The 15,224-nt window shown below is 41.1% G+C and overlaps 1 protein-coding gene across 23 annotated transcripts in view; it reads left to right on the top strand.

Moving 5' to 3' along the window:
• GPHN (gephyrin) overlaps positions 1 to 15,224 on the top strand; it is a 235,191-nt gene that overhangs the window by 148,144 nt on the left and 71,823 nt on the right. For all 23 annotated transcript variants that reach the window (XM_033147666.1, XM_033147695.1, XM_033147633.1 and 20 more), the window contains one exon: positions 4,389 to 4,523. In XM_033147666.1, coding sequence (XP_033003557.1) covers positions 4,389 to 4,523 — 135 coding nt within the window. The remainder of the gene's footprint in view (positions 1 to 4,388; positions 4,524 to 15,224) is intronic.

The following is a 15,224-nucleotide window of genomic DNA, read 5'->3' as shown; positions in this document are numbered from 1 at the left end:
CTGAAATTTGGAATTTCAAAAAAAAATAATCAGTAATGACCACATGTATATATGATTTAAGCATTTCTACAAATATAAGTTGCAAAAATGGAATAATTAAACTTATAAAAGTCTAATGGGGTTTTTGTATTCTTAAGGGAAATTGAGAAAACCAGCTATGTGAGCTTACCTCTCTGAGCTGCCCAATACTATGGAGTTGCCTAGGGAAAATATAAAAATGTCCCCTTACTCTCTGGTTTTCACAAGCATCCATAAGGAGCCTGTAGATGATTTAGTCAGCTAACTCAAAATCATTGGAATATTTCCTCAGAGAAACAGAATACTGAGTGCAAAAATAGAAGAAATAAGAATCCATTTACTAAATTCATTTTTCACTAACTTCATTTCTTTAGATATTAACATATGAATCAGAAATCCCTGGCGAAATGCATTTTGAACAATGGAATTGTTTACAAACAAAGGTGTTTTTAGGATCTGAATACTACTGGCTTGGTTCCAGCCTTGCCTGCAGCAGAATTCCACTAACTGGGTGTTCCAGCAGGTGGGGGCTTTTTTCAATTATTCATTCTGCCAACTGTGCCCCTCAAAAATATTTTCCATAAAGTGCATGGGAAGTTACAGGTAGGTAGCTGTGTTGGTCTGCCATAGTCAAAACAAAATAAAAAATAAAAAAATCCTTCCAGTAGCACCTTAGAGACCAACTAAGTTTGTTCTTAGTATGAGCTTTCGTGTGCATGCACACTTCTTCAGATGGGAAGTGACACTGAGGTCTGCAGAAGGATGGAGAAATTGGCAAAAATCATGTCAATATTTCTGCATTGCAGGGGGTTGGACTAGATGACCCTAATTCCTTGGTTTATATCTCTCACCCACACCTTTCTGGAAATTGCTGTGGGGGGGCAGAGGGCAAAAATCACCCAGGGGCAGTAGGGGATGGCAGCCCCCTCAATAGGGGGGATCAGCCCCTTGCTTAAAAATATTGAGGGGGCTGAAGCCCCTTGCACCCCCCTATACCCGGCGCCCCTGCCTCCTCTGCCCACCAGAATCAAAAGAGAGAAACTGCTATTGAAGGCAGCTTTCCCTATTTCTGAACCCCTGAATTGCACAGAAAAATAAAACACAGGCTTTCCCCACATTTCATCAGAGCATACAGATAAAGAAAGGCTCTTCCCAGCCTCATATTTGTGTAAGAAGTAAAAGCAAAGTAGAAGCAGCCCAATTAGTCTTAAGTGAAACCATACCCCAGTCCATATACTGTATCAGCAATGTTCATTGCTTAGTATGGTCTTGAAGTATTTGGGTCATAAACCCTTTGACCCAAGTAGTGCTGCTGCCCGGAGCTGTAATCAATCAGCTTTACGATCCAGCCCGACATCTAATGGCCGTCCAGTCACGCTCCTCTCTCAGGCTGCGCGTTTAAAACCTGTCTTCAGTAGCAGAGTTAGCACAGGGTTACGATGGCTTCTTTAGGTCTGCTTCTTCAGTGGTGTCTTAATATAAATCAGCTGCACACCAGTGCTACTTGACTAATAGAACTTTATTTTAAGTAGCACACACAAACGTCCTAAAGACACGAGCTGCATGTCTGCAGCGTTCTCACTCATACATCAAAAGCAACAGCACAGAACACAGCATCGAGGGGAAAGCGAAACCAAAACTCCTCTTTTTTCAGACAAAGGAAAATGCCCGTAAAGCTGTGGGCGAGGCACTCAGGATCAGAATGCCTGCTGGTGAACAGTTAACTGTGTGATGAGCAGAAAACCTGACATATGGGAACCCAGAGCCGTCTCAAGGGGATCTGCCGCCCTGGCGCGGCTATCCCTCCGGCGCCCCCGCCATGCCGCCTCTCCGCCGCCTCCCTCCCGCGCTTGCCGCCCCTTGGGAGGGGGGTGGGCGAGTGGGGGGTGAGGGGCGTGGCGCTGGAGCGGCGCGGGGCTCTGCGCGCCCTTCCAGCGCTTCCGGGATGGGAGGCGAGGGCGGCCGGCTCGCGCTCCCGCGCGCAGCCGGGCAATTCACGCTCCGCGCGCAGCCGGGCGGCGCGGCTGGGCAGCTCGCGCTGCATCGGGCGGGCGGGCGGCTGCGCACGGAGCGCGAGCTGGCCGGCTGCGCCGCGCCATCCGGCTGCGCGCGGGAGCGCGAGCCGGCTGCCCTCGCCTCCCGTCCCGGAAGCGCTGGAAGGGCGCGCAGAGCTCCTGTGCTGTGCTGGGCAGCCAGAGGGCGTGGCGTGGCCGGCCAGCTCCCTTGCCGGGAGTCAGAGGGCGCTGCCGGCAGGCGCTGCCAGCGGGGCTGGAGGGCGGAGGCGCCCTCCAGGCCATTGCGCCCTGGTGCGCCGCGCCACCAGCCCCAATGGATGAGACGGCTCTGTGGGAACCCTTGTTGCCCTTCTGAGTCCCTGACTGATCAGTGTGGAGTCCATTGGTCACACCTGTTAGTCTTTCCTTTCTCCTTCAGGGACTCTGCTTCTTCCCATTGCTGTTTCATGGGAGAAGGATACCATTATACTGTTCAAGTGGTGGGGGGAATGCTGTGCTTCTGAGGCTTCATGCAGAGGGACTGCTTGCTGATTTCCACAAGGGCAAGACTATGGGCTTATCTGCATCAGAGTTTAGTGTATTTCTAGCTGTTCGCATTTACAGTGGTGCCTCAAAGACGAAATTAATTCATTCCGCGAGTGTTGTCGTATAGCGGAAATTTCATCTTGCGAAGCATGGTCAGAGGAAGCGTGGTTTTACGAAAAAAAATCTCAAAACGTTTGCGTTTTGCGAGTCACGGCCATAGGAAAATTCGTCTGGCGGGTCACCCTTTCGTTAGTGAATGCCTTTCATCTAGCGAGTTTTTCGTCTAGCGAGGCATTCGTCTAGCGAGGTACCACTGTACATTTAATTTGTGTAGTATATGTGATGTTACCCTCAAACAACATCAATCTCTATGCCTTCTCCCTGTAAATTTCAGTTAACCCTATATAGGGATTTGGTGAAACTGAGCTCCAAACTGCTCCACGCAAAGTCACAGACAATTTGTTTTGATGTTTTTTGGTGGATGGATCGATCATCACTTTCGGTTCTTCCCCTTTCCATGCTCATTGCTTCCTCAGTGCTTTCATTTCTTTTCCATCTGTGCTTGTAACTATTTCTAGTGTACTCCTGAATGGAGAAAGTTGGGTGTTTTTCTTTTCCTTTTCCTTCAAATTTTCACAAAACTGAAAAACTGCACAGGCTCCTTAAATCCCCCCTTAAATGCTTGTCCATTGCAATAGTCTAGCTTGGAGGTTCTCAGAGTACGAGTAACCACAGTCAGGAGATCCCTACTTACAAATGCCTGGTGCATCAGCCAAAGTTGGTTATAGGTCCACCAAGGCCCTCAAAAGTGTCAATGATTAGTCCAGAAGTACCTTCAAACTGCACATCTGCACCTTCAAGGAGAGTGCATCCCCATTAAGAACTGGTAATTCTGCCGGCTTCTGGATGGGGGAACCATCCACCCATAGCACTTCCTTTCTTTATGGATTGAGCTTCAGTTTTTTGCAAACATTCAGTCCTTTACTACCTCCAGATCCTGGTTCAGGACTTCTACTTCTTTCCTGGTACTGATGGTATTAGTACTAATTAGTACTACTGGTACTAATGGTATTAGTACTAATTAGTAATACTACTGCTGGAAAAGGTATAATTATCAATTATATTAGATTCTAAAAAGTCTGTTTTATTCGAAAAGGGGGTGAAGACAGGTTGTAAATATTAAATAAAAAATTTAATTAAGAAGGGATCCCAAATGTGACTGAAAAGAAATGGCTCATAAATATTTTTGAAGAGTTGAAGAACCGGAAGCTTATTGTTCAAGCTCAGCAACTCCACTCTCAAGTTCAACATGATGCTTCTCCACCCATTAGCTCTCCTCAGGGTAACTTCTCACTCCCTCACAATTCTTTGGGCAACATGCTACCATTTTTCTTTAATTCGTTTGGAAATATACTCAGAGATTACAGGTGCCAACAAAGGGGGCCCAGATCCCTATGAGCAGGCGTTTGTGTCAGAGAGGATGAGAGCCCTAGCCCCAAGACTGTCCAGTTCCCCCCACCCCGATTACCAGGAGGGAAGAAAATGATAATCTAGTCCATAGGAGCCAACTCCTAGGTGCAATGGGGGCTTTGCTCCCCCTACCAGTGAAAGTTTTTAGGGGGCTGGGGCTCCCCAAAGTTGATGGGCATTGCCATTTGAATGATGTGTTTGCACTGCATCATGTGATTGATTATGCAGGGTGAGGCTTACCTGGGCCCCCACAATATTTTATTCAAGTTAGCACTATAGTCTATTTTGAATGTAAGTATTTTGATATTGAGCCATTTTATAATGCAGTGTGAAATTAACTAAATTTATTTTTATGTTTAGATTCCAGATTCCATCATATCTCGTGGTGTTCAGGTGCTTCCACGAGACACGGCCTCACTTAGCACTACCCCTTCAGAATCTCCTCGTGCACAGGCCACCTCTCGCCTCTCCACTGCTTCCTGCCCAACACCAAAAGTAAGTGCTGTGCCTGTCCAATACTCAGAGGTGGGATGTGTGATTTGTCTGGTTGATAAATGCCTTCTGCTGCTCGCATGGAAACTTACTCTGTTGAGACTGATAAATGTGTGATAGTTCACTTGTACATGCGTTGCTGTCCAAGCAATAGTGTGAAAGAAGAAAGAGGGTATGAAAGTTCTTAGACTAAATGGCTGCTGTTCTTTTGAACCACTGCAGTTAAGCCTGCAATTCTATGCAAAAGTTTCTTATATCTAAAAGTGCTTGTCTGTTCTCTATAGCAATACTAGTCATGAATCCCTTACAGTGTTTTATTCCCCCAGGAAAGTGCAGTTAACCCTGCCCCTGAATCAGTAGATCTAGACTAATAGTATGCTTTCTGCAAAAACATTTGTGACTACTTGATCTGCGGCATTTCTCTGCCTCAGCATCATCTTAGCATATTTAAAACACTTTCAAGCCAAACAATGTTTATTTAACTTGGATACTTGCTGCCTTCTCTTTGGAAATTCTAAATTACATAGAAAGAAAGTTTTAATGCCAACCTTTTAGACTACTAGTCAGTATTTTAGGTATTATTTCACACTGGTTTTACTTATGCAGGTGATCCAATATGTTTGGTATAACACTCAACGTGTGATATATTTGTAGCAAAGTTCGGCAACTAGCAAGAGCAGTAAATATATAATTTATTTTAGCAAGTGAACTCCTCATCTGTATTCAGTTGGTACATATATCAAAAAGCTTTCTTTCTGACTTGTTCAATATTTCAATGTTTAATAAAAGAAATGGTAAAAAGTGATCCATCTTATCTAATTGATTGTGGTTCCCAGATTCTTAAAATGATTGAAAGTGTCTGGCAGTTAACTTTTTTTGCCAAATTTATTTATTTTGTATCAGCAAGTCATAGTAACATACCCAGCCACTGAGTTATCTGTTTTTCAATGTTTTGGCATTTAATACTGATTGTGTGTCTATGTTAAAACAGTTTAGAGGAATTGGTGGACAATATAAAATAGTTTTCCTAAAGAAGCTTGTTGGAACTTTAAATTGTACTTGAATTTGTTTCTTTCATCAATGGGGTTCAAAATAAACTGAGACATACTTTGAAATACTATTATTAAAAGAAAACTTGGAAGTTTATTAAACTGGAATGAACAAGATAAGTAAAAACTGTAGGCTCAGTTCTTGAGGTCTGTGCCTTAATTTCTCTGTGTAGAAAAACATGTTGATAGAAAAGGTGCCATTTTTAGAAGCTGAGTTTAAGCAGAATTTTAATGTTTCAAATTCCTTTTGTCAGTTGTTGCTATGCAGAGATACACTGAAGTTTTTCAGCTGGAGAAGCTGGAATTTCAGCCTTGAACTTTCTACATGCAGAGCATGTAATACCAATGAGCTAAGGCCCCACAATTTTTGATACCACATGGTTCCACTTTCCCTTTCTCTCCATTTCCCCAGCAATCTCTAAATCTATATGTCCCTTATTGCTCACTAGCAACTTCCAAAAGTTCCCAGAGCCACCTGTAACCACATGTGCACGCCCAAGCCAAATAGCAGTGCTGGATCGGACAGCTTGGAGAATTACAAGTTGCTATCTGCTATCAGATGCCCTGTGTTGACTTTTAACCTATTATGCTGGCGAAAGGGAGAGGAGATGCACAGATTGCATTTAGCCTTTGGTGCAAGAAGATCCATTACTCAAGGGTTCTGTTATTCACTGAGTTAGAGCAGTGAATACTTTATAGAACATTTTATATCTTACTATATCAGCACGATGTGTCTGGGGCAATGCCTTCTCTTTACCAGTGATTGAAACCTTCCATGTTTCAATTCTTTTTAGACTATTGGAAAAAAAAACCCTTCAATGCCAACATTTGGATTATTCAGAAAAGTTTGGGATTGTTATTTTTTATCCTTTGAAAAGCTCTAGCACGTTATAACAATTATTGTTAAATAAACTCTGAATTATCCTGCTATTGCTATAGATAGGCTAACTTACTTCCTGGCATACGTTAATACTACCAAGTTAACCAATGTTGTGATGATGTACTGCTTGATTTTAATAACAGTAGAGTGTAAGTTAGAGAAATCATGCACTTGAGAATTCCATTAAGCATTGTTTGAATGCTAGAACATTCCTTCCTTCCTGCTCATACTGAATTTGCACTGGATAGTTTGGGATTATTTCAGGTTCTATCTTGTTAAGTGAAATTTAAAAAGTGTCCACTTCATATGTCAGAGGAAAATTATTAGATTTCAAATGTCTGGAACTTTTTTACCGATTTCGTTCCTCTTTTCAGAGAAAACCTGTTCAGTAAAATTTAATCAAAAACGCATCATGATTTCTTTACGAAATTCTGTCTGGTTTATAATTTGATGCACTATGCTGTTTTCAAAATTACATCTTGGAGAGACTCGTAATCTTAGTAAAGCTGCATTCTGAGTAAATGTCAAAGTTTTAGCACACATACACACACATATATATCTATATACTCACACAGATACAGAGGTGGATTTAAGGGAGTGTGCTGGGTACAGAGCCTCAAGGATGTTACAGCTATGATGTAGAATGGAAGGCAAGAGGCAGGGGGACACCAAATTTTACACACACACACACACACACACACACACACACACACACCACATATATATACACATGTATGTGATATTTTATATTTTTGGCATCCCATGATACAAAAAGCTAGAAGTAATCCTCTTTTTAAAAAAATGACTGCTTTGTTAATTTTTTGTTTTTTGTTTATTGTAGTAGCTAGGTCATTAGTAGCGTATAGGCAAGTTCACTCATGCAAACAGGCTGCTCTCCCCCCCCCTTTCCTTTTGTACAATCTCTGTTGATTGTCCCTGGTACAGAAGCACATGGAGAAATGTCACTGTGACCTGATCTCTAAATACATATAGCCAGCAGTTAAAGGCAATAATTTTCACTATCATATCAGGTTTTTGTCCAACAAGTATTCTCAGAGAAATCACTGCTTACCACTGCTGGCTGTATCTGTCTGCAGCTCTGTACATGCTGTTGTATCTCTCTTCAATTTCACACTCAAGGGTTGATTGGGAACAATTGTATAGAGCAACGGAAAGCAGACAGCTTCCGTGTATAAACTAGCCCTGAGATCACTTTGACTTGTTAGGTTGAACTAGTTGAAATTGCATTTACCAAGCATCTTTGAAATACATTCTGATAAATATAATAGCAAGAAAACTAACGTAGAATTGCTGGCAATGGTAGCCAAAAACAGGGGGGAAATTATAGCAGGCTTTGAAGGGTTAAGCATTTCTGACAAAGTGTCTTGCTTTCCATTTCATTGCACCAGTTTTAAGTGAGTATAGCTATTCTTCAGTAAGACTAGAAAAAATAAAATGGGGAATAATGTTCATTATGACTAAGTCTCTTTCTTTACTGTTAAATATTTGTACTATGGCTTACTTATCTAGCCAAAGGCTATATCTAATTCTTATTTCAGAGAGCATGATGGGGAATTTAATTTGCTGAAGATTAAATTTCTCATCCTGCTGCTATCCTAATTTTAGATATAAAATGAGGAGCTGAGTTTGAAAATGATAATCACTAACTAGGTCAAAGATTTTAGTCTTTGTAAAAAATATATCCTTTGTTATTCACACATCTCTTGTCAACTGCTCCTCCCCCTACACCAGGCAATGTGACCTCTGTGCAAAAAACTGGACAGGTTACTGAGAAGCAATCTGCTAAAAATGGTGCAGAGACTCTGTGCTTTCTAATCCGATTCCTTGCTAACTAAACTATTTTGGTCAAACCATTTTATCTTTTCTCATGATGAACTATTGAAAAATTATGATATTTGGTAAATGTAATAAATAGTGAAGTCTTGTAAAATGACCCAAAGATAGAGAGAATTCTTGCTAAAAAGGGAAATACATCAATTGGCAGAAGACAGCTGAACATTTAGACATTGACATGTTTTAAGGGGCAATAGGCACGACCATAAAAAGTGCAGACTGACAGAGAAAAACCACATTCTGTCATAAAAATGATGAAAAAGAGACAAGAATAATAAACAGGATAAAGAGAACACAGGATAAAGGAAGGGTGAGTAACCTGTAGCTCCCTTCTCTTCCCTTATGAATAGTAATAAAAAAATCTAAATGCAATCAAATGTTTGACTGCTCTTCAAACTCTCATGTGAAAATATTGCAGCACCTGTGATGCCTCAAAACAACTGCATTTTGAATATGTTTCACATACTCTAAATCTCTTTAATTTAACTTGAGCCCATTATTTTAATCTTGCATGCAATAAACATAGATTTTGAGAGACAATCTTAGAAGTATGGATGCAAGGCAGAACTTCAATGGCGTCCATAATCAGACTGAGCCTTAAATAAGAGCTGGAGCTTTGCCACAGTCGCTAGTTCTGCTTTCCATGACAGTCTCTGATTATGAAGGGACCTAACTCGTTGTAGCAGTTTTTGACTCCAGCAGAGCAGAGGAGACGACTCTACTGAAGCTTCTGAACTGCTGCTCAAGGAGGGCAATACAACCTCCTCAGGCCCAGGAGGTACTGGCACAATGGGTTCCTCTTGTACAAGTGCTTCTGGTTTAGTATGTACATCCAGGGCCACTGGCCCTGAGAGCAATTCCAGCTCCAAATCTTCAACCTCATCCCCTGAAGAATAATCTGACCCTAGGATCACAACTTTGCTTATGGAAGCAAAAACCCAGTAAAAAAAAGAAAAAGAAAAAGCTTTTTGTTTTGTTTTTTACATATACAGTAAAGGTAAAGGGACCCCTGACCATTAGGTCCAGTCATGGACGACTCTGGGGTTGTGGTGCTCATCTCGCTTTACTGGCTGAGGGAGCCAGCATGCAGCTTCCAGGTCATGTGGCCAGCATGACTAAGCCGCTTCTGGCGAACCAGAGCAACGCAAAGAAACACTGTTTACCTTCCCGCCGGAGCGGTACCTATTTATCTACTTGCACTTTGACGTGCTTTCGAACTGCTAGGTTGGCAGGAGCTGGGATTGAGCAACGGGAGTTTACCCCTTTGTGGGGATTCGAACCGCCGACCTTCTGACCAGCAAGCCCTAGGCTTTGTGGTTTAACCCACAGTGTCACCCGCATCCCACATATACAGTAGTTTTGCCCAAAATTTCATTTCAACTTAGAGGAAATCCCTGGAGACATTTTTGTCAATCTCCCATTCTCTGGGCAGTGAGCTCTCTCCACTGTTCAGTCATGCCTGATCCATACTATTGCTTTGGCCAGGAAGTCTCTCCCATTCATCTCCAGGCAGAAGAACCGAGTTTTTAAAATGCACTTTCTTAGTAGCCCCAGCAGTTTTACAGGTTCCAGCCTCCTCCTGTTGTCATGATGGCAGTCCCACCAATCAGAACACAAAAATTAGCATACAGCCATAGCATAACATTAGTAGGTCTGCCTCAGGGTAGATTTAGTAGACCTATCAGAGCATGCTCAGAGCTGGGGGGAGGTTGTGTTTTTTAAGGCCACCCCTCCTAGCATATTTTGGTAATCAGGGAGTGTTTGCATCAGGAAGCACCACATTGGCTACCCCTACATTCTCTTCAAGTCATAAATACATGTGGAAGCCTGTGTGCAGCATGGTATTTACCTACCCTATCATTAGGTAACTGAGATTTGAAAGGGATTGCATGCATTAAACAGGCTGACTTGTGAGTCACCACTGTGAGATGACTACAAATGACCATGTTAAAATGGAGAAAAAGTGTTGCTTCAACATTTGGGCCATCCAGCAATCAGATAAAAAAAAAATGCTGTTATATTTTGCACATACTGCTATACAGTACAAATGTTTTTAACTCTGCAACACTCTGCAGGCACATCTTACTCAGTAATCTCACAGTCTAACTAAATAAATATAGACTTTTATTAGGTCTATGTGTCCCTTTTTTGAGATCCAGGATCTGACCATGCTTACCTATTATTATTATTATTATTATTATTATTATTATTATTATTATTATATTTATTAAATTTCTATACCACCGTACATCCATAGATGTATGCTTTCATAACCTCTATGATTGACTGCTGCAATGTGCTTTACGTGGGGCTGTCCTTGAAGACAATTCTGGCGTTATGGCTTGCACAAAATGCTGCAGATCGCTTTTTGATAAATTTTGGGAGGCAAAAGCATCCGACCAGGTTGGTGGCAGCTGCACTAACTGCCTGTGAGCTTCCACACAGAATTGTATGATGCTAATGTGTAGCTTTCTTAAGATTTCCACACACCGGAAATAATGTACTTAAAAGAGCGTCTTGCCTATTCTGAGCCTCCATTCTGGGTACAGTAGATCAGGCCCTGTACATGGCTTTCAGTATATGGGGTAGAAACCATCGTTGAGCCAAACTCATGGCCTGAATCCTGCAAACATTATTGGGGTCCTTGAAAATTCTCTTCAGACCTGTACTGGTAATCCGGAGGCATACTGCATCCAATAATGGAGGTAGAACGTAGCTGTCATGACTAGTAGCTATTAATAGTATTATCCTCCATAAATTTTTCTAAAATAATCCATGTTGGTCGCCACCACTACGTCTTGTGGAGGGAATTTCTTTCTTTTGTCTGTCCTGAATCTTCCAAAATTCTGCTTCATTGCATGGCCCCAGGTTCTAGTATTATGAGAGAGAAATTTATCCCAATCTACTCTCTACAGTTTGCACAAAACAGAATACTTACTTATTTTGGAAGGCTTTGGACTGTTGAGGCATTTACAGGCAGTTTTGGATTTATTTGATTGCTGCTAAGTTTTATTGAGCTTTTTGGACTTCGCGTTGTATGCTTAATTATTGTTCTTGTGTTTGTTATATATTAACTGATTTGAGTATTGGGAAAGATGTATATGAATATTTTAAAGAATTTCTAAACAAATTTTGTTTTACAGGTAAGAGATTTCCATAGCTGTAATATGGAAAGCCTAATGTTTTATATACATGAATAATGTTATATTTCATTTTATATTAAGGTATAATAAATAGAAATTGGGTATTTTATAGGTTATTTTAGACCTTTGATCTAGAAGCACAAAACCAACTGTCAGGGAACTGTCCCCAGTGCAGTGCAGGGTGGTGGAGGGTCTCTCAGGATGTTACAGAGAGCCCCGACCCCACCTGACCAGCAGCACCTCCTCTCCCAGCGGAGGAAGTAGCGATGTCTCTAGTAGGGAGGGGCATGCTGCTCAGAGGCTTGAGAGCAGAGGCTCTGGAGATGTTGGAGAGACCCTGCACCCCCCTCGTCAAGCGGGCGAGGAGGGAGACACGCCATTTCCGTCGGCCCAAGTGCGCAGAGGGGTGAAACGCAAGGAGGGGACGCGGAGATTTCGGATACCGAAATATGTTGGGGTCGCAGCTGGAAGGGGCCACTCCCGGATTCTGCTAGCGACTGACATGATCATGTTTTTCAGCACTCTGCACTGTAAATAGTTTGCACAATAAAACTGTTAAAAGACAGTTCGGACTCATGCCTGTTTACTCATGAGTAACCACCCTGAGAACCTTACACCAACTAAGTAATCTTTTAACATACATGCTACCAAGGAGTGTGGTGGAGTCTCCTTCTTTGGATGTCTTTAAGCAGAGGCTTGACAGCCATCTGTCAGGAATGCTTTGATGGTGTTTCCTGCTTGGCAGGGGGTTGGACTGGATGGCCCTTGTGGTCTCTTCCAACTCTATGATTCTATGACTCTTTTTCTGACAAATAAATTGTTTTCTATTTTAAATTTAATAGATAGAATTTAATAGATAGAAAGTGTGGGTTGTGTTTCACATTCCCTAAAGATGTTTTCAATTATTGTACATTTTCTTCCGGTTTTATATCTGAGAACTTGAACAGGTGTACAAAGTGTGCACAAATTTGATACGAAATGCTGGCAGTAGAGATGTATACTTGATTATGACTGCCTAGCCATATGATTAAAAATGGCGGAAAATCTATAATATGAAATCACCTGATGTGATATTGATTTCAATAGGATTTAAGTGTCATTTACTTAATCTGGATAAGGGCTAATGGATTGGGTGCAGACTTAAGTTATGTTTGGAGCAGTAGCGACCAGGGAGGCACCACCCTCCAGGTACAGTGGGTCGCTGACACTTACCTGCTGTCACATGCTGGACCAGGCCAAACTCCTCCCCTCTCCCTCTCAATAAGCTCCAACAGCCCACTGTGTCAGTAAGCCACGTTATTGGCTGCTGCTGGCTTAGAATGGGCACACTTAAGTCATTGAGACTTAATGAAGTCTCACTGTATATCAGAATTATGAGAATAAATATTCTCCCTTTAGTTTTCAGAAGTCTGCCTTTAACTTCTGCATACCTGTGTCTCCTTTCAGAAAAGTTTTCCTTTCAGTGTAATTATTTTTTTATGAAAACTGAACTATAACACCATTTTTATGTTTTGGAATGGAAGTAATTGACCCTTCAAGAGTCCCTATTTTCCAGGGACATCCCTGATTTAGAGAAGCCGTCATGGTTTCTGATTTAATCCTGGAATGTCCCACTTTTCCTTAGATGTCCCTATTTTCATTGGAGAAATGTTAGAGGGTATGGAGTTATCCAACCGCCAAGCAGGCTGAAGGCAATCCTGTATAGGGAAGTTTTTAAATGTTTAATGTTATATTTTATATATATATATTGGAGTGGCTGGGGAAACACAGTAAGATTTGTGGGGTATAAATAGTAAAATTATCATTATGGAATGGGACGTCCCTATTTTCATTGGAGAAATGTTGGAGGGTATGAGGTAGTAGAACTGTGTGGTTGGTATAACAAAACATTAAATTGCTTAATGTTTAAAATATACTTATAATTTATGATATAGCATAACAGTGTTTATTCTCTTTGAGTAAGATCAGCTTCTAACTTAATAAACCAGAGATTCTATACTAATATTTTTTGCTGTCTTCAGACAGGCCTTCTAGAATTATTTTCCAAGTGGCTGCTTCCATTAAAATTACTTCTTGACAGTTTTTAAAGCTTGGGCATATATTTGAGGCTTTCTTATCCATTGCTAGCATTCATGTAGGCTACTATCAGTTTTGTTTAGATTCATGGCTTTCCTTACCCCATGGTATCAATATTAATATAGTTCAATATTTATATGTTTGTATAGGTTGATCATTCTCTGACCACAAAACTCATCTACATACTTCATCTAGTTTAGATACAGATGAAGACACTCTAACCCCCATCTTGGAGCTATGCTATGTACAAATTGCCTGCCACAAACAGCTCCAACACCATTGGCACTAAAAGAACCATAACAAACAGCTATCCTGAGTCGTCATTTAGGATACCTTCAACAGTCTCCCTTTCTCTGAACCTTCTTGTTTGTTTTGGACTTCACATAACAAAGAAAAAACTTCACAGGCCATAGCCTTCATTTTTCAAAAGGGTTTTTTGGGGGGTGCGGGGGAGCATTTTACAGAAGGAGTTACCCGTATTGAATAAAAAACTACTCCTTCAGGAAGAGTATTTTCTGCTCCATTCCAGACCTCATATGTCTCAATAGATTCATACTACTTTTGGCAAAAGTGTGATAAATATCCACAAAGTTTTGGTTGCTCATTTCTTCAGAGATGATAAAAAGTGTTTAGCTCAAAATTTTGAGCACCTGAGATATAACAAGTGTTTCTGATTCATTGTTCTTAACTACCACCGTATGCAGGGTGCTTCCTAATTTTTCTATAGTCCTAAATTTCTTCACCAAATGTTTGGGCTTACAGCTACAGCCCCGAGTTAGCAAAAAAACTGTGAAAACCTTTACTTTCAAATACTTGTGACACTTGAGGCTGCTCTCAGAAATATATTCTGCTGCATATTCATCATCAGTTGCCTATTTGTATTTCTTGGGCTGTGCAAACTGACTCCTAAGACATCTGTAGAATAAAATACACATTCTCACAGATATGCTTGCCTTCCATTTGCCTCAGAGCTGCTTATGAAACAGTAGTGTGTGTTCTGAAGGTTTCCTTCAATCCTGTCGAGTCATGACTTTTCCTTACTTTTCTCTCAGTCAATTTTTCCCTGTATTAGTAGAGGATTTAAAGCAGAGATCAATCAGGGAGAGGGGGTGGAGTGTTATAAACTTTCACTGCTCGATGTTTCTCTTCTTCAAATCCTCCTGGGAAACTGCTTTCCCAGTTGCTAGATTCTAGGAAAGCAGGTTGGTGTTATCAATTCACCACCATTCCTCAGCCCACAATACACTGTTCTGGAGCCTCTAGAGGCAGGTTGGGGGAGCTGCAGATGAGGCAGAATTATGCGCATGCACAAACAGAAGAGGCATCTCTTGGATCCCAGCCAGAAATGTCCCTGTGCCTCGGTGCTGGAAGCCCTGTGCCCTATATTTGTTCTTGATTGTGTAATACAGTGAAACATCATAACAGTTTCAAAAACTGCTATCTCGCAGTAACAAGTTTAAAATCATTTCAAAGAAGTTAAAATAGTAGAAAAACATGGCATTTTTAGATTATTGTGTTAAAAAAATACTTGACTTGCTGTACATTTCCTTTTTGTTAATAATTCAGCTCCTATTGGAGGAAGATTATTTTTTGTAACTAGGTTATTTTCTATTATTTAATATAGAAGAAACTGATTTTAGGAGGTACTTTTAGGAGTGCAATCTTTAGCCTTTCTTTCAATATTTTGAATTGATGTTGACGT

This window comes from Lacerta agilis, chromosome 1, assembly GCF_009819535.1.
Source record: "Lacerta agilis isolate rLacAgi1 chromosome 1, rLacAgi1.pri, whole genome shotgun sequence".
Classification (NCBI taxonomy): Eukaryota; Metazoa; Chordata; class Lepidosauria; order Squamata; family Lacertidae; genus Lacerta; species Lacerta agilis.
The sequence above is the reverse complement of the archived record's forward strand: the minus strand, read 5'-3'. Positions and strand labels throughout refer to the sequence as shown.